Below are 20,740 nucleotides of genomic sequence, written 5' to 3' on the forward strand. Positions count from 1 at the left end.
TGTTATTTAAAGAAGGGGTTGGGTTTTTAAGACACGATCCAAACTAAAATTCCTGACACCTTATACCGCGGTCTCCCCTTAACATCAAATTAAAAACAAAAGAAACTCGTTCAGCGACTTCAGACATAAACATGTTGACGGATGGACAGACATGACCAATATAAAATGCTTTAATTGTATTAACGTGTACAACGGGAAGGGATTAGTAAACGTAAAGGTTTCGGGACTCGAATCGAATGCTTCTTCATGGTCGGGATCCCCGACTGTGGCGAGATGCTGCAAGTGGTGGTGGTGGTGGGGGACTCAGAAGAAAAGCTCGAGAAAGAGTGGTTAACCCACATTCCCGTTAAGTAGGTCGCAAGTGGAGAGAACATCAGTTCCTCGCAAGTGTTTCATCAGTGACAGTGAATTTCGGTGGTGTGGTGCATCTTGCCTGATACCTCAAGACCTAGCAGTCAGCCTCGAGAATGGAGTACTAGTAAAACAGGTGAGTACCGCTAACTCTAAAATTCATGCCTGTGCGACGAGTAAAAACAGAATGAAACCCTGGCCTTGTAGCGATGTTGCGTACCTGCTTCGCATTCGGGAGGTCCCAGGTTCGAATCCTAACTGATGAAGTTTCTCTCAAGATTTTTCTCAGTCTCTGCACGCAAATTCTCTAATACCACGTTCTTTAGTTATTATTTCCAATTCATAACTTTCATCTTAGCATTAATGATTATTTAACAACGATTTCCAACTACAAATATTGCATAATTTCTAATTCAGAAGGTAGTTATATTCATTGTCGTCGCCTTGAGAAACTCAGATCTCAAAAAATATTTTTTAATGGTCAATGTTACCAGGCCGAGAGGACTTCGTGTCTTTTCAACGCGAGAAAAATACACTTTACAAACAACAAGAGTTTATTCTGTTTAGACGTTTAGTCTGAAAGCCACGACACACAACTTACCACTAATCGTTGCTTTAATGACAATAAGACGCTTGAACTGTATCTCTGTACGCGTAGAGAAGAAGACGTCCCGCGAACAGCCTCAATGGGTATTTCCCCTCCTGGCGGCCAATAGGAAGTCTCAATTTCGTCTCTACCTACCCCACATATACCAACATCCACTCCATAATCATTGTGAACGAAACACCAATAGTACAAAAATTAGCCAACAGGCCATATCCTAAGTAGACTGAAATTAATGCACACACTTACATCCTATTTTCCAAAATCCATTTTAATATTATCCTCCGTTGTCAACATACGACAACTATTGCATGTCAGAAGCTTAACAGACTCAATTGTAATCAGACTAGATTAAACAGTTGACAGTTACAAGTTACAACGAATTAAAAAAAAAACCAAGGTTCATCGCCGTAAACACAAAAGCCAGCATTTAAAATCCGCCCCAAACTCATTAAATCTAGCCTCACGGAATTGATATGTATTTTAAATAGGAATTTCGACATTTTTCGGAAACAAAATTAATTTTTACACACAGTTATCATGTCCGTCCGTCCGTAAGTTTAATATCCACCAGATACCAACTTAGCTATCAGTCCAAAGCTCGACACTTCCGGTCTGTCGCGTGTTGTTAGGGTAGACGGACAATCCTCACAGCTCTTTGCTGTGCTCTTAATCTGTTTTTTTTGGATAACCCGCTAATGATTCACCTGTGTGACTATGTCAAGGCCTTGGAGGAGCCCCCAGGCGGGAGGACGGACGACCAAAAGTTCTAACGGTCTGCCACAGACTAACTGCTATTCCTCCGGTAACAAATAATACACCGGACTTTCCGCGTTTCCGTAACTGTACTGTTTTGAAAATACGACGACGTTTTGGGAACGAAAGTAACTGTTCGGTGGATAGTTTTTCCTGCTTCGTACTCAGAAATTCCAAAGTTCGATTTCCCGCTACGAGGCTGCCTATTCTGGTCTGCATTTGAGCTAATCACTTTACTTGGACTGCAATATATAAAAAAACTAAGCTACATACGGACGGACGGACGGACTCGTATCTTATCTTAACCGAAAATACCAGAGAATCTGTCCAACACAGTACCAGCTGGAATTAAGTAATTTTAATTAAGCTAATGTGATACAATAAAACAATAGGCTGCTAATCCCAGATGAATTTACTTCCTGTCAGGAAAAAGAAAGTTATTCATGTGTCGTGCGTGTTACAAAACTGAACAGGAAGCTAAAACACGCATGTTGACCGCATATTTTATATTTTTATTTTGGTTTAGCTGAGTACACAACAACGATAGAACGACTATGAATGCAGAAATCGTGGTCGATTTTAAGATGCTGTCCCTGTAATAGGGCGTGAGGGTTCCTGAGGGAAGTCACGAAAAACCTGAAACAGGATAGTGGATTACTGGGTATAAAATCGAACCCGGGACCGTTCGAATATGAAGCAAGAATTAACCGAAAACTGATGAGACTCTCTGATGGTCAGAATTTGTCACATAAAATTGACTGGAAGGCGGCAAATATTGAAGAAGAAAAATCGTGTTAGACATAAAGATAGAAGTTAACCCTTTGAAGCCGAAGTTCGTCTAAATATTATTTAATAAATCAGTCCGTACCGCGAAGAAAACACAACACTTCACCATTGCAAAGATCAACTGGTTAACCTTGTTTAAGGAAATAATACGACTAAAACGCTAATTAACCTTTGGAGCCGAAGCTCTTTCAAATTAAACTTAAGAATTCAGTCCGTACCGCGAAGAAAACACAACACTTCACCATTGCAAAGATCAACTGGTTAACGCTGTTTAAGGATATAATCGCTGTTTGCACAAAGAATCCTACGAAATCCATAAATACAAAACGCAGAGTTATTAACTGTGTGAAGCAGGTGGTACATATACTTACCACAGGGTCTTAAAGGATTAATCAGGTGAAGAAGTCTGCTTGCAATTGATCTAACTTCGATAACATTTGGTATTGTGGGATCTACAAGAAAATTTTTCGAGAGAATTTTACAGGTTTGAGGATCACTGCAGTCAAGGTGAATATGTCGGTCATTTGGGTTCTGAGGTCACATGCGGGCTTGCATGTAGACGCCAACGTTTCAGAGGAACATACTACCTCCATCCTCAAGGCTGAAGACGGAAGCAGTGTGGTGTCAACCTACAAGACAGCGGTACTTTAAGATTTTCAAAGACGTTTACTCAGACATCAAGGTCTCAGTACCTCCGCCACTGACACCAAAGCGCTTTGACTTTAATCAACAGTTCGGAAAGAAGAATGGAAATTTCTTTGATCTTACATACAGGTTTTTCTCTGTCGTATTGGGCGCATTAAAAAGCAAGAGAAGTTTTCAGTTTCCAACAAAGGAAGTCCCATTAAGCGGCTTCCGTCCGACTTTACAATTAACCCAACTGAACACAAAGCGTGTATTGTATCGCTCCTAGACGACAGTTTATCGGAGAAAGTAAAGTTGCTTTCTATACATTCCTTCCCAAAGGTGACAAATGATGGTGATTGGTGACAATGCGAGGCGTAGAAAGCGGCAGCTGTCACAGTTTCTCGAACACTCGACTACAGAGCGCCGGGTTCAGTACCCCCTCCATACATCCGTCATATTCCAAGTATCTCAGAGTGTTTCTCCTCTTACAGAACTCTGCACGAAGGTTGTGCCCTTAAACTTAAAGTTTAAACTTAGAACTTACTAAAGCCAGCATACATACAAAATCTGTAAAGAACACAACTTTCCCTCACTATTTCCATGCTGGTTACTATTTAATCATTTGAAGCCGACGCTCGTCTAAATAATAGTTAAGAACTCAGTCTATACCGCAAAGAAAACACAAGACCTCATCATTAGAGATACTAAAAATATTTAATAATTCAGTCCGTACCGCGAAGAAAACACGATACTTCACCTTTACAAAGATCAACTGGTTAACGCCGTTTAAGGATATAATCGCTGTTTTGAGAATCATACGAATTAATTTCAGAACGCAGAGTTTGAGTTTGTTGAATCGGGTGGTACATATAATTACCGTTAGACTTTAAAGGGTTAATTAAATGGTAAAGGATGAATTATTTGGAGAGAATGGAGTGAACGATGGAATCCGGCCGAGAAGAATGCGAGCGCTATGCTCCACTAATGGCCGCTAGAAGGTCAGGCCGCGCAAATATATAATGACCGCTGTGAAACAGCAAAACACCATCTTGCGAATCAACACCTGGAAAACACTCCGAAATCTCACAGGAATCTGCTGCACAAGTTCTGCACTATTTCATCGTCTCTCGGCCTAGAAAAGGCTTTCGTGTTTTACTTCTGCACTGACATCTCTAGAGAACGTTAATTGACCGATTCGTGAATTCTACTTTATATTGATTAATTAATTAATCCTTTTAAATTAAATGTAACTGCTCTGTTTATTCGTGACTGTGACTAACAGAAAATGACTAAGACCAAGTTTAGCCCTTTAAAGCCGAAGCTCTTTCAACTGAAACTTAAGAATTCAGTCCGTACCGCGAAGAAAACACTACACTTCACCATTGCAAAGATCAACTGGTTAACCTTGTTTAAGGAAATAATACGACTAAAACGCTAATTAACCTTTGGAGCCGAAGCTCTTTCAACTGAAACTTAAGAATTCAGTCCGTACCGCGAAGAAAACACTACACTTCACCATTACAAAGATCAACTGGTTAACGCTGTTTAAGGAGATAATCGCTGTTTACAGCGAGAATCATACGAAACACATAAATATACTGAGTAGAATGATGAAAAAAGAAAGAAAGAAATTAGGAAATGTACGCATATCGAATCTGGCGTGTGAATTGCTAGAGAATTCTGTAGTGTAATATATGCTCGTTAAAATTTTGCAATTTTAATAAAAGTTCGAATGTCACGATGGTTTTTCTCAAAACTTCCGAATACCAAACTTCCTGAAAATCCGTGTAGGGGTCTCTCGAATTCTTAAGTGCGTACAGACGGACATACACGGCTATTTTAAGAGTTTTACGCATGTATGAGCACGTGCCTAACACAAGAGATAAGAAATATAAAAATAAAGGACAAAGCCGAGACGGTATTGAAGAACCAGACAGAAAAGATTCCAGGATGTTCGTTACGTAACTCTGTTGTTTCGGACTGTCGTCTTGTGACAGCTGAGGCAGTGAATAGTGAACTTTCCATTTCTGCAGTGAGTCATAAGGGCACTTGCCACAGACACTTGCAAATCAGAACCCGGAGCACGTTTCGTTTGACCTAAACAGACTTAAAAGAACCAGGTAATATGGTGAGGTACGTGAAAACAAGCCAGCGCAGAACCAGACAGGAGACCCCCCTAAATCGTCGACAAAGACCCGTTTGATCTGAAGCATCATTAAAGTCGTGAGAATTCAGGTTCTCAAGGCTACGTAGATGTCGATGTTGGTCTTCTGGGTACTAACGGCGTGCGGTGGAACGTGCTGCCTCTATCTTCGACACTGTAAGTCCAAGTTGTTTCGCGTGGTGTTGGACGGCGTCGGGATAAAATGCGTCGGACGCTTGGCGTCGAATGACTCGTCGTCGCTTGGTTTGCTCATTTCGGCGAAGTGGTAACTTCCGTCGCGATGCAACCCGTCGGGTACACAAAGCAACTGATAGGATGACTGCGACGGAGAACAATTATGTCTGTGTGGTATGAGCCCGATGTTAATCAAACCGTGAGCTGTAGCGTCCTCTTCGGTGACGAACATTTAAGAACGCGTCCAACCTAACAGATTTAACGAGAACAAAGTTCCACTGTGAGTTCAGAATGGATTTACGGACGACGTGAAATTCAGCAGGAACAAAATAACGTATTCAGTAACATATCTGTGATTTTTCTAAGGCAGTTTTCGGATATGTTAAAATAGGCCACGGCAGTTTCACACACACGCGACGTGCACACTTCGTTCATTACCACGGAATGGTGACTCTCGGTTTGATTCATAATCTGACGTCATAGAAGTCTTTCTTCGTAAATAATGAGCTGGTTCAGTGGCCTTGTCGATTTTTGAACCACGGACTGTAAGTTGAATGATCTTCTGGCGGAAGTGGGTTCAATTTACGTCGTATTTTTCGCGGTCCACGAACGTAACCGATCTTCAATGTGGGCAGCAGGTGTGCCAACATTTGCATTCTAACCGTAACTTCAGCCTTGCGAAAATGCAACTAATTTCTCACGGTATCAATTACCAAAGACAAAGCTAGTAGATCATATCCATAACTAATTAAAAAAACAAACTGACTTAATTAACTACGAAGAAAACTATTAACCCTTTTAAGCCGAATCTCGTATCAAATAATATGTTTAAGAATCCAGTCCGTACCTCAAAGAAAACACGACACTTCACCATTACAAATATCAACTGGTTAACGCTGTTTAATTAAATAATCGACGTTTAAAGTGAGAATCATACGAAACAAATGAATACAAAATGCAGATTTAGCGATCGTTGAAGCAGGTGGTACGTATAGTTACCACTGAGCCTTAAAGGGTTAGAGACATTAGCCACAACGCGGTTTCCACGTAAGTAGAGACGGAGGTCAGAGAAAGCTTTCCTTCACGCCCCCCATACACGTTCATGTCCTAGTGGCACGAAAGAACTTCGCTCGTGAACTCAGTCGGGCGAAGTCGTGTGTGTCTGTGACTAAGTGGGCCACGACCACTTCTTTTACTTCCAGAAGTCCCCATTTCATGGTCCGGTTGAAACAAAATCCCAGTCATTAACACTTGATCGAACTGGGTGAAAGCAACAGTAGCGAGTACAGCTCTGGTCAGCGTTTCTGCCTCGAATTTTTTTTTTTCCCAACACACCCACGCTCCGTGGACAGTCAGATCAGTACAGTTGTCGTAAAAAGATTGCGACTTTCTTGAAGGTACCATCACGGGGGAAGCTGTAACACACTTGATGTTTGTCTTCTGTGTTGTCACGTGGTGTGTACGTCTACGTGGACAGCGACGTTCCGGAAGAACATATATTTTATCTTCTTTGGTGTGGTGAATTTTAACAAATCTGTCTTAACAGTGTGATACGTGTAGGATGATTTTTATCTTCATTAAACGGATATCAGATATAATGATTTTGTACAAGATATCAAGAGGATACGTTCAGAAAATGAACAGACCTACTCCATACTAAAGAATCAGTTCCACCCTTATTAGGTCCTCAAGGCCAAGAATATGAAGATTAATGTCTTTTGGGATATCGAACGTGTAGTCTGCTATCAACTGATTGACGTTTCAGACGTGTTTGCGGCCGTGTTCATGGAGGCACCTAGCATCTCTGAAACGTCGGCAGATTTCTACCAGGCTACACGATACAACAGTCTTCTTGTTTAAATAAGATATTAAATAGTATGATGAATGGGGAGGGATGTTGAAGGAGGCGGTCACGATATTTCATGGATACTATCCTAGCGTTCGTCAGGAGAGAGAGAGAGAGACGTTACAGGTAAAAACTTTTCGGGGGTGTGGCGGTGATATTCGAACCCCCGGGGGGTGGCCTGGGCTTGAAGCTGGCAGTGAAGACAATGGCTTACGTATTACCAGGACAGAAAGGCTCCATTCATCAGTCACAAACCTCTCGTGTCCCGTTTTCCGAAAGTCGACACGCAAAGCGGAGACTGCCACATGTCGTTAGCAGTCGAGAAGCTGACAGTGCGTCATCTAGACATGGCAAGCGGAAAGCATTTCCAAACCGGCCCTCAAGTTCCACGTAAAACTGTGGACGCTTGTTAACAAAGTGGTAACTGAAATGTGCCACATATTTATAATTCAGTGGCTATACATTTTCTTCTCAGTGTCGGTCGTATTTATGTGGCTCGTACGATTCTCAGAATGAACAGCGATTATTTCTTTAAACATCATTAACCGACTGACTGTTGTCATGGAGACGCATTTTTCTTTGAGGTATTCGAATGCAGAAATTTAATAACTTGTAACGTTATAAAAACAGAACTACGATGAAGTTGCTATGGAAACACAAAACAATTAAAAGCTTTAATAAAAAAAAAGAGACCTCAGAATCGGAAAAATACACATACTGCCACAAAAGTTGTTTTGTAGTAAATGAGGGATATTATTAAAATCGAAGGAGATGAGATTCAACCCGGTTGAAAATTAAATGCAGCCTCACTCAGCGTCAGATGTTGACCTCCGGGGTCTGACCGTGTGGACCCAAGACCACCATCTTCAGCTAAGCACGTGGTGCACTGAGATGGGTCTAAGAACTCGTGATCGAAACTTTTTACAATTTTATGATTATATATTAAATCTTGTCCGTCTAATCACAATAAATTCTTATTAAATATTGAAATATTACAATAATTAACATTTAAAATATCAAATGATGTTCTTTATCGAAATATTCGATTTACATTAGACCATCATTTTTCATATTTCACGACATTTTTCAGTTCCTAAAAGAATCCATATAATTATATACACCTGAGGATGGTTCTTTTACGAACCGAAACACGTCGTGAAACATGAAAAATGATGGTCTAATGTAAATCGAATATTTCGATAAAGAACATCATTTAATATTTTAAATATTTTAAATGTTAATTATTGTAATATTTCAATATTTAATAAGAATTTATTGTGATTAGACGGACAAGATTTAATATATACTTATTATATCACAATATGACGCAACTTTACCATCTTACAATTTTATGATGTTGAGTATTTTGATTTATTGATTGGTCTATGAAACAAAATAACTAGCAATCAAAATGAAAAGCTGGATCATATTTATAAAACGAAATCAGTAAGGGCAGAGTCGGTTCAGTTGAGTTCTGTTATGGAAATATTGACTTTGGGTGTAGTTGAGTTGTGAGGGAGATTAAATAAAGACTTGTTCCTTCACACACCTGAACACTCCGTCAAACTGTGGTTTCTTAAAATACTTTATATATCCAGTTTTACGAGGCAGACAAATAGATTAAGCTACGAGCCGAATTTGGTCATTTCTGAAGGGTACAATAACGCATTCTAGCGGAATGAAGTAACGCGGTGACAGATGACTGTCTAAAAAAACAGTCATCCAAATAACCGATGAACGGGAAAGAAATTACTGATACCGCTAGACCTACTCAAGAAATATCCTTTACAGTTCTCATATGTAAGAACAACATGGCGATGTATAGGGAGCGCGAAAGTGGAGCCCAGAGCATTTTTTTTACAACGTCGCTAGACGTATTGGCGAGTGGTCACCATAGGACATGGGGCCGGCAGGGACGACACACCCACAGGCAGCTGGCCGAGTCAGCTAGACTCCAAGCCGTAAACAATGTTAATATTTTATGACACCCTGTATCTGATGCTGCAATAGCCGTGAATGAACCAAACGGAAGGCATTCGCGTTTACTTACGAGGATGTTTAGCGAGAGTTTAAACCATTTCCAAGCTGGCTTTAAGAGTGTTTCCATGACAACGTATGATTACTGTCATTTAGAAGACGCAAATATGTAACTTGGCGTAACTTCTGTAAAAGCAGACAGACAGGAAGGGCCAGTACTTCTACGTGAGATATCTCGTTACTAACAAGGAGAGGTTTAAAACCTCTCGGAACTATTACATATTCCGCTCCATGCACAGTTCCGGCTCTCGTCTTAATTAAACTGAACACGTTGTTTCGTCTGTAATTGTGTTTATGTTTATCCGATTATCGGGTAGCTTGCTAACTAGTGTGAACGGATACGCTTCACAGCATGGCGCCCATGTAGCTCAAGTTCCAGAGGTGATAAGACAGACGACAGGGTAACGTCTTTATTGACGTCAGATTCGGTCTACTTAACAACTACTGGCTCAGAAATTGCCTGGAAATAATGATAACAAAACTGGAAATGTGCAGATCTGCTCCATATTTCCAAAAATTAATTCCTGCCTTGAATACACATTCTAGTGTTACACTACAAAGAACCGAACACTAACTTAATCACGTCTACTTTAGGCCACGTAAGATTCCTTTGTTAAGATTAACTTTCTTTTGAGTTTTTAAATAAGTCCGATTTGAGCATAATATAAAATGGGGGTTCATATTGGACACACAAACGAACTACAGACAGCAGAACAAAAATTAAACTCCCCCGAAAGGTTTTAGTGTGGGCTTAAAATACCAAGTTTAATCGAAATTTATTAATTAATTTCTACGTTAAAATACGTGGACAAGGAGACATATGTCTACCTGTATGTGAACGCTTAGCACAGTATGTGCAAAATAATACAAAAAAAATTGTGAAAAAACAATCAGAATAAAAGATAATATTAAAATAGAAGACACCTACACGCGTACAAAAACTGCATCTTTCTAAACTATTACTATCGACGTGACAAAAACTTTAAGAAATCTTTAATTAAAATTTTTTCAATTACAACACGGAAATAAATAATTAAAGGTATTTTCAGCTTCGAAATTCGGAAAATCACGGGTTCAAATCTCGGCCTGGAGATAGGCTATCCAGACTTACGAGTGTTTCGTGGTTTTTCCTCGGCATCTACGAGAAAATTCCAGGTATATGGTCACTAATCGTTAATCGAAGAGATTTTAAAAAACATGGGACAATTTCCAGCCTTATTTCACAGATAATTTCGTCAGGGTTAATGTCGCCTTATAATCGTGGTGAGGTCATTGTTCAAATAAACGTAACGTAATGGCCACCATCTGAATCCGTCATGTACCTCCGACCAATTATTAGCAATAATGTTTCATAAAACGTATTTAGAACGGCTGACAAATTAAGGACAACAGCGGAATCTGTTCACAAATTTAAAATTGTTGTAGCAGCGCGGGTGGTGGGAGTCATTTGTTTCTGAAGGTTATGAGATGATACAGTTTATACAACGACATCGTATCAAGCTCTGAAGCTAGGTTGTAGAGGGGGGGATGTGTGTGGGGGGGGGGGGGGGGCAGTGTAACGGAACCAGTAGTGACGAGATTTGTTCGTTCCCGTTAGTTTAGATCAGGTGAGGACGAGCTCCAGGTAGCGAGCAGTGTTTGTGTGAGAGAGCTGTGCAGTGCTACGGGGAAGCCACGGCCCGCTCATAACCACCATCTCTCGGCGACTCGAGGTACTAAGCAAGTCGTGTTCACATTGTTAAAACAGCTGTCGCGTGTTCATAATGTTGATAAAATGGTTGTTCTTGAGCTATACATCTCACGTTCTCACGAAGGCCGTAACTTATCAACGCGCGTTTATGGTGTTACAACAATAGGCGTAGCTTCGCAGTGCCTTGTTACGCCCAGAAATCCGGCCAACAGACGTGTGAATAAGCAAATGTGTGTCGTGGTAGGTAGAATATTTGTGTCTTATTTGTGTTGTTTATGGACACAGGAGTTTACGAAATCTAATATTGGTGACCAATGTTTTAGTTTTTGAGCTCCAGACACTGAAGACGACCGTGTTATTAGTAACAGCATTATGTTATAATGCTAACAAAAGCCACTGGTTTGAAATGTGTTGTATTTTATCAACCCATACAGCAACAAAGAACAACTTGCCAACAATAGACACAGTTTCCAATTATCGATTCCCAAACCTCCAGACGTGTTTCAATTCTTGTCTGTGATCTCTGGTCCGTGACACTGACCAGTAACTGTACATTTTAACCGTCGTGAGAACTTAAGATATCGACTTTTAACTTTGTTTTGTCAGGAAGGTCTGGATAATTCGATGTTTATTCATATCGCTAAAAATCCAAATTTATTCCGTATATTAGCTGCAGGTTGGTTCAGTACGCTACACACGTATCAGGAGTAATTTTCGCCCCGTCACCACTGCTACTGACTATTAAACTCGTTCTTCGAGTTGCACCAAACTGTCTTGGAAGGAATCAAGGTTGAAACAAGAATTGTGAGTGCTTAGTAATTAAACTAACTCGCTAATCTTAGGTTATTACTTGCCGCTGTATCAACTGCTACAACTTTATATTGATGAATGAAATTTAAAGACACTCACGAATGATAAATCGCGGATCACACTCCGATGACTTAGATCTTCTGGGCTGTAACGTCGTGTGGACCTGAAGGAAGACACCAACATACTTCATCCATTCTCTGGGCTGACGCCCTGAAGATGGAGACAGTATGTTCCTCCGAAACGGTGTGAATTTTATAAGGCTTGAGCATTTTCAAAACTGCAGCTGTCAGTTTATTAAGAAACAGATTACTGGACGCAAAGTGAGTACAGAAATATGATGTAGACCCCCCAGCTCGCATTGACCCAGTTTTCGGGTCCCTCAGCCCGCATGGTAAAGTCTGGCATTGACATAACAAAACAATTGCCCTTCCCTTATTTCGCCGTATGATTATTTTGCTACTAGAATTATGTGGGCTGTAATGACCTATTTTATTGAAGAGGTATGACCCAAATTAAGAGCATGTTTCAAACGCATTATATGCGACTTTGCGTACTTAATTAGTCTTATAGTAATTTATTGCTGACAAAAAAACCTAGTTTCACATTCTTATAGCTCAACCCTTTAAAGCCCGATGGTAACTATATGTACCACCTGCTTTAACAATCAATAACACATTTTGTATTTACGTGTTTCGTATGGTTCTCACAAGAAACATCGATTATATCGTTAAACAGCGTTAACCAGTTGATCTTTGTAATGGTGAAGTGTGGTGTTTTCTTCGCGGTACGGACTGAATTCTTAAGTTTCATTTGAAAGAGCTTCGGCTCCAAAGGTTAATTAGCGTTTTAGTCGTATTATTTCCTTAAACAGCGTTAACCAGCTGATCTTTGCAATGGTGAAGTGTAGTGTTTTCTTCGCGGTACGGACTGCTTTGTTAAATATTATTTAGACGAGCTTCGGCTACAAAGGGTTGACTACGCTATCACTAGTTCATATAAACTACGTCAAAAATCATTATATTAGTCAGTCTGTGGGTCGAGATTTGAACCTGTGACGTCCAGAATGATTGCTAACCACTTCGCCATAACGTTCGCTTTAATGATGGCAGAGTACAAGGCGTTTATCGAGATTAACTCAAAGAACCTGGGGAAACAAAATAAAATGGAAGACGAGGAAATATAAGATAAGAAAGAATAAAGGACGATGCGGCTAGGAAAGAATGTCTGTAACCAGCACGGCAATGTGACGTCACTGAAACCGCAAACTTGAATCTAAAAGTCATCTGCCTCAGCTTCGACAGAGGCATTCCTGGTCACTGAATGATGGCGGATGTGGTATGTATGCGCACATTTCCGGTTCTGTGATCAACAGCGCACATCATTACGCATTCTGCACGTGTACCTCGTGACAAGTTGTATCATCGTTAATAAATAAACAGTTGACAGTCCACTGAATTCGTACCATGTGCCACTTGGCTTTAGGAGGGATAGAACTGCCATGTGACGGGGGCAAACAATGGTACAAGTTTGAAAAAAAAAAACTTTGCAGATGTTAACCAAATTCTTTCTTTCCTCTACTGCATACATCAGCCTTTTCGTATTTACACACTGCAGATACAAGATTGTGGTTGTTAGGCCAGTCACACAGATAAGTCTCCTTGCATTTTGTTAAAAGGTCACCATGTCGAAAAATGTTACAAAAGTTGATGTAAAAAGCAAAGCCGTGACGCTACACCGAAGAAATATAGTTTTAACCGATTTTCAGATTTATCGTAGAAGTTTACCGACGTTTCGGAGATGATTATTGCCGCCATCATCAGGACGATTACTCGATGTAACACAACAAACGTGCGTATTTGTATTCTGACGGCGGCAGAATCTACAGGTTTCATTACGCATCTGTCAACGGTCTCCAAGTCACTTATTTTTCTCCTTGTGTTCTGCAGTAGCCAGAAAGAGGTCACAGGTCATCTCTCTCTCTCTCTCTCTCTCTCTCTCTCGAAAATGTGTTGTACCGACAGACCTCCATTAAAGCTATTTTATATGTGATACTCGCTGCAAACAGCGATTATCTCCTTAAACAGCGTTAACCAGTTGATCTTCGTAATGGTGAAGTGTGGTGTTTACTTCGCGGTACGGACTGAATTCTTAAGTTTCATTTGAAAGAGCTTCGGCTCCAAAGGTTAATTAGCGTTTTAGTCGTATTATTTCCTTAAACAAGGTTAACCAGTTGATCTTTGTAATGGTGAAGTGTCGTGTTTTCTTCGCGGTACGGACTGAATTCTTATGTTTCATTTGAAAGAGCTTCGGCTCCAAAGGTTAATTAGCGTTTTAGTCGTATTATTTCCTTAAACAAGGTTAACCAGTTGATCTTTGTAATGGTGGAGTGTAGTGTTTTCTTCGCGGTACGGACTGAATTCTTAAGTTTCATTTATCTAAATGCGTGATACGGCATTCCTTCAGCTTTCATTAATCAATGAATTCACAAATTTATTATGAAGTTAAAAATACATTCATTTAATAGCATACTTTTTTGTTCATTTCTTTAATTAAATTCATGGTACTATACAAGTTATCTTTTTATAAATGTAGCTTTGTTTACAAATTTATATGACAAATCCTGGGGCGCAGCGTTCCCTAAGCTGTTTTCAGATTTAATTTATAAATTGGTACATTTATCCTGTATTATTATGCATAAGTCTGAGAATTTGATAGATTCATGCGCCATACCAACACATTTATTTATTGTTATTAATTCAGTAATTTTCATTATGTATTTAACTAGCACCATGATACAAGAACTCTTTCTAGCATTTGTTAACATTTCTATGAATTTATATAATTAGCAGTTTGTATGATTTTCATAAGCAATTGACAGTTTTGAATATGTACTGTTTCATGGGATGTTGCGCCGTGTAGTCTTGTAGAAATTTCCCGACGTTTCGGAGGTACTCACTGATTCCATCTTCAGGGCGACCAGTCGGCGTAACATCTAAGAAGACAGCGATCTTCACTTGTCATGATATGTAGAACCTGACATTGGGTAGCTGCGACATTAATTTCCTAATATTAATGCCATTTAGGCAGAAGGCAAGGTCAATGGCTTATTCTGACGATAAAATGTGTCAATAGCAGGGCGTAACGCCCGGAGGGGACACGCCCCGTCCCCGAGGTCATGGTACATTTAATGGACCGGCTATTCCTCATGCAAACTCACTTGCTGCTTGGCTCACATGTGGAGCGTGTCGTAACCCCGGTTTTTCAGGACCGCGAACCTTTCCACGAATCCACCTGCCGAAATTCGCGAGTCTGTCTATCACGTCTTCACCCTAATTAACTCTTTCCATGCTGATATTATACAGTTTCCTAGTTACGGCACCAAGTCGAAATGATATAAACTACCGACGTTTCGGAGGAACTTTCTTTCTCAGGTTGAATAACGTTCGCACTTGTAGAAGGGTGGGAAATTAAAAGGAAATTTCAGGTACGACAAAAATTCATTGCGTTATTAACCATTTAAAGGCCAGTGGTAACTATATGTACCACCTGCTTTAAAAATCAGTAACTTTGCATAGTGTTCATGGTTTTTTGCATGATTCTTAATTTAAACAGTGATTATTTCCTTAAACAGCGTTAAAAAGTTGATCTTTGTAATGGTGAAGTGTTGTGTTTTCTTCGCTGTACGGACTAAATTCTTAAGTTTCATTTCAAAGAGCTTCGGCTCCAAAGGTAGCGTTTTAGTCGTATTATTTCCTTAAACAAGGTTAACCAGTTGATCTTTGCAATGGTGAAGTGTTGTGTTTTCTTCGCGGTACGGACTGAATTCTTAAGTTTCATTTCAAAGAGCTTCGGCTCCAAAGGTTAATTAGCGCTTTAGTCGTATTATTTCCTTAAACAAGGTTAACCAGTTGATCTTTGCAATGGTGAAGTGTAGTGTTTTCTTCGCGGTACGGACTGAATTCTTGTATATGTATTATTTAGGTAGTCTTCGGCTCCAAAAGGTTTTATGCCGATAATAACGCAACGCATATCAACTGGGTTTTTATGCAACTTCGATTATGTAATCTGTTCTGCAGCAATAAGCCTATGGTTTTACGTATCTGCAATGAATAAAAATCAAACCAAATTACGTAAAAAAAATTCACAAATATCGCATTGTGCTCCAGCGGGACTCAGATTTCCAGTGTCTTTCCAGTAATCAGTAATTATCTGTTGCGATGATTTCGTCTATGGTTCAGTTCTTATCTCAGTGCGACAAGTAGCTGCCTACTTGCCCAGGGATGTGATTCGAAACCTGTCGGTCTTCGGTCGTAGCGCCTCGCGGCGCGTCTAAAATCCACTGATCTACTTTTGAAGTGGCGCATCGGCAAGGAGACCTGGAAAATCGCTTCCCCCGGCACTCAACACAAGTGCGGGATAATGAGACTGTAATTAATAACAAAACAGGACGTAACAGAAATACGAAGAAAGTTACATGACGAGGAACTTCCCATTCATCGTGGACTAGACACACATCATTACCGATTCTGTTAACAATAATCTATTAATCATTCGGATATATGACATGAGAGGTTATCGCAGCAGTCAAGATGTTGGTTAGTCTTCTGAGTTGTAACGCCGTGTGGTACACACACAAAAAGCAATATCTGCATCTTGTGATCCGGCGCCCTTAAGATGGAAGCAGTATCTTCCTCCGAAACGCTGATATTAAACTATTAATCCACACTACGTTACAACCCAGAAGACCACAGATCTCAACAAATGTTGCAGAGGTTAGCGACCTCCAATGTTTGCAATATCATCGTCTGTGATTTCTGGTAAATAAAAAAGACATGTCAGTATGACGAAAAAGGAAGCTGTTTTTGTAACTTTGGGGGAGAAAAACAGGCGAATGATTTGCAGGACTGATTCATTGTGCACAAGTCCGCGATTAAGTGGATTCTGCAGATTCACTGCGGGGCCCCCCCCCCCCCCAAGTACGTGTTGTTTCAATTTCTGACAGACAGGTCTTCCAGCATGTGTCGTATGTGATGCGTAGTCATTGCTCCAAACAAGGACGCTCTGCCAGCGATTCAACAGATTTGCGAATTATTCATTGTGTTCAGACACATTAAGTTTTTGAATTTCTTAGTTTCCGGTTGTATTCATCCGTGTTGAGGGAGACAGTTTTCGAAAAAAATATAAAATAAAATTTCAATCCATTCTCGCGAAACAGCGAGCAGGGATTGGCCCCAAAACACACAGCGGAAAACCTCAGTCAGCGTACGAGATTCGAGGTTCTTAAGACGGTGAAGACGTCAATGATGGTCTTTGGGTTGTAACACTCGTGTATAATTGTAGGTACATACCAACGTTTCGGAAGGATATTCTGCCTCCATCTACAGGGCTGAAGTGTTGAGGATATCGATTTTGATTTTCTTGGTTAAAACGCATTGTACTGACTTAATCTTCAGGATTACTGATCACAGGACAGAGTGTCGAACCGGAGACCTCCAGAATACGAAACTGGAGCAGTGACCACATTACCGTGATGCTCTATATCCACGTACAAACGGATGGAAATACGAGTATGTCTACTTAAACGGATTTTACGTAAAGTGATTATGAAAGAAAACAGAATATTCAGCGGTCGCTTCTCTGTTAAAGGCGATAAAACTGGCAGACGTTTCGGAGGTATTCGCCGTCTCCATCGTCAGGGCGAAATGCTGTAAAAGCTATACAGAGGGCACCAGGCTCGACAGAGAGCCACGGGAACCCTGAATCATGACAACCGATCCTGGGTTGAGAATCAAATCAAATCAAACCCGTAACCGCCAGAACACGTTTCCGTTCTTTTAATGTTATTGATTAGGCAGTCAGTGTAGCGCCGCTGCGGATTAGGCAGTCGTGTAGCTCCTATATCTGGCGCGTGGGAATGAATATGCGTCAAATTCACAACCTAAATACCGGCGGGAAAAAGTGGGCCCTTAAATACTTTAAACGATTTGGTTTTTAAGTTTCTTTCGAAACGTCAGTCACCTCACCCATGGTAATTGTCCTCAGACTTAATGAATCACGAATCGATAAAACAGTCGTGCATTTTTCCGACTCTGGTCCCACATTTTGTGCTGCAAATTATAGTCTACAGCCCGTAATTACTAGCTCGTCTAATTATGTTTATTTACGCATAAAACATGTCTTTATATGCTTTCAAAGAACTAATAGTAACCGTAATAATATCCCACACTGAACTTTGCAATTAAATCATTATACCCTAAGGAACATGTACCTAATAATTTGTTAGAAATCTGTTGTTTTGTCGTCCTCGCAAAAATAAACACGAAGTACTTCAAGTAGCTTACCTAGTGACACCTTTTTGCGAAAGGCCATTAATACACTGTTAGTCACTAAAATTAAACAATGCAGTTCCCATCTGTGGTTCTCAATTATCCTCAGTTTACGACAGCAGATTCACACCGACAAAGAAAAAACTACGCTGAAGTCTCATCTCATTTCAGGACACGACTTGAAAATATGCAGATCCTACAACCTGTGATTTGTATCGTCTTCATAAAGCTATCATCACCTGGCCCGCTTGAGATGCTAGTTGAAGAGCCCTGTTCCAGAAACTGCTGATGGGTGAGTAGTCTCCATACCAAGATCGTCCGTCTGTCCGTACGCATTAACTCTTAACGTAATGATTCAACACTTCAAAGCCGAAGCTGATATCAGTAATACGTAAGAATCCAGTCCGTACCGCAAAGAAAATTAGTTAGCGTCAGAGAATTTTAGTAGATATTCGCTAGGAGTATCATATTTTGTAAAAATCGTGTTGAAGGGACCATGTCATAACTAGAAGTTCTGTTAGGGCCCTTTGTATAGGACTTAGAAGGGGTTAAACCAGTTGTATTCAACCTGGGGTACGCGTACCCCCGGGGGTACGCGAAGACATTTTAGGGGGTACGTGAAATTTAAAAAAACATATATTATTTTATGATAAACACTGAATAATCAGTAATGTAATTTATTTAATTTATTTTCGATGTAGATTATATACTATGTATAACTTGAATTATACTCTAACAACTTTGGGGGTACAGAGTTGAAGAGAAATTATATCTGGGGGTACGCGAAGACATCTTAGGGGGTACGTGAAATTTAAAAAAAAATATTATTTTATGATAAACACTGAATAATCAGTAATGCAATTTATTTAATTTATTTTAGATGTAGATTATATACTACGTATAACTTGAATTATACACCAACAACTTTGGGGGTACAAAGTTGGAAGAGAAATTATATCTGGGGGTACGCGAAGACATCTTAGGGGGTACGTGAAATTTAAAAAAAAATATTATTTTATGATAAACACTGAATAATCAGTAATGCAATTTATTTAATTTATTTTAGATGTAGATTATATACTACGTATAACTTGAATTATACACCAACAACTTTGGGGGTACAAAGTTGGAAGAGAAATTATATCTGGGGGTACGCGAAGACATCTTAGGGGGTACGTGAAATTTAAAAAAAAATATTATTTTATGATAAACACTGAATAATCAGTAATGCAATTTATTTAATTTATTTTAGATGTAGATTATATACTACGTATAACTTGAATTATACACCAACAACTTTGGGGGTACAAAGTTGAAGAGAAATTATATCTGGGGGTACGCGAACAAAAAAGGTTGAATACCACTGGGTTAAACTATACGAAATGGAAATGTGACAAAATTTAGTTTACGTTTGAAGATGTCTGTCTTCTGGTTTCTCTGGCCGGTGTAGTCTGCTAGAAGTTTACCGACGTTTCAGAGGTACTTGCCCCGATGAGGGTAAGTTTCAACCAGATTATACAAGGCCGTAAGTCCAAGAAGACAGTCAGAAGCATCGTATTTAACGTCGAAGTCAGTTTGTAATTACAATTTTTCTGAAAATAAATAAAATAAAAATACTTGATTTTTCCCGAAGTCACTAAATGGCACGAAATGTCAAATAACGGGAACGGGAATCGATTCACCACGATTAACGACGCAAGACAAAAAACAAAGTAGCAGCTGACAAAGAACGGAAGTTAATTTCACTGAAACGAATTATGATCAGTGAAATCAATAAGTTCTGGGAAGAATAAGGACTTATTCTTCTCCATTTATACAGTCACGGAAGTACAAAAAATGTTCAAACGAACTCCTCCCAACAGCAGATCGTAAATTAATTGAGGACTTAACTGCTTAAATTGTTCATTTAACGACTATATACGTGCAATGACAGCATGATTAATAAATAATGGATTGATAAGGATGTGGAAGGAAACGGTCGTAGCCTAATCTAAGGCACTAACCCGGCATTATCCTGCAGTGACTGGATAAAACAAGAAATCTCCAGGAGTGCCAACCATTCGGCCATTTGCCTAAGAAATTTCGCTTGGTGGAACCGGGAGGTTCTTTCACGTGATTATAAAAGTCTGCCATTGGACTGTATCCTTAGCGGATTCAATTCAGTCACATCCGTTCACAACGTATTTCTCATAGATTCATTTCAATTTTATTTCTCCATCTACGCCTAGCTCTTTCAAATAAACATTTTTCTCCCCGCATTTCCTGAATAACGAACCCGAATGGTACAGTCTTTGAAAAACTTGTAACTTTTCAGCTAGTAAAGAAATTCCTATATGTTTATGTTCGTTACTGTTTTCACAAAAGCCTGCCACTGGATTATATTCCATGTCAGTTAAATCCAATCGACAGCCTCACATACTATTTCTATAAAACCCATTTTAATATTATCCTCGCCATCTACGACAAAGTGGCATAGTTCCTGCAGGCTTCCGGAGCACAAGTAGTGAATATATTTGTAGTTCTGATGATGACCAAGTAACAGTTCGTCACTAATTTCTTCGCTTTTACA

The 20,740-nt window shown here is 39.7% G+C and overlaps 1 protein-coding gene across 5 annotated transcripts in view; it reads left to right on the plus strand.

Annotated features, from left to right (window-relative positions):
* Nucleotides 1–360: 360 nt before the first annotated feature.
* LOC110837840 (serine proteinase stubble) overlaps nucleotides 361–20,740 on the plus strand; it is a 38,660-nt gene continuing 18,280 nt past the window's right edge. The window contains exons 1-3 of one of the 5 annotated variants that reach the window (XM_022080403.2): nucleotides 11,064–11,275; nucleotides 11,706–11,839; nucleotides 18,343–18,463. In XM_022080403.2, coding sequence (XP_021936095.1) covers nucleotides 18,460–18,463 — 4 coding nt within the window. In that variant the 5' untranslated portion in view covers nucleotides 11,064–11,275; nucleotides 11,706–11,839; nucleotides 18,343–18,459. The other 4 variants (XM_022080402.2, XM_022080406.2, XM_022080405.2 and 1 more) reach the window with 4 other exon arrangements.

The sequence above is a fragment of the Zootermopsis nevadensis genome, unplaced genomic scaffold (assembly GCF_977971745.1).
Source record: "Zootermopsis nevadensis isolate Lab colony 2312 unplaced genomic scaffold, Znev_1.0 Znev_ptg000002l, whole genome shotgun sequence".
Taxonomy (NCBI): Eukaryota; Metazoa; Arthropoda; class Insecta; order Blattodea; family Termopsidae; genus Zootermopsis; species Zootermopsis nevadensis.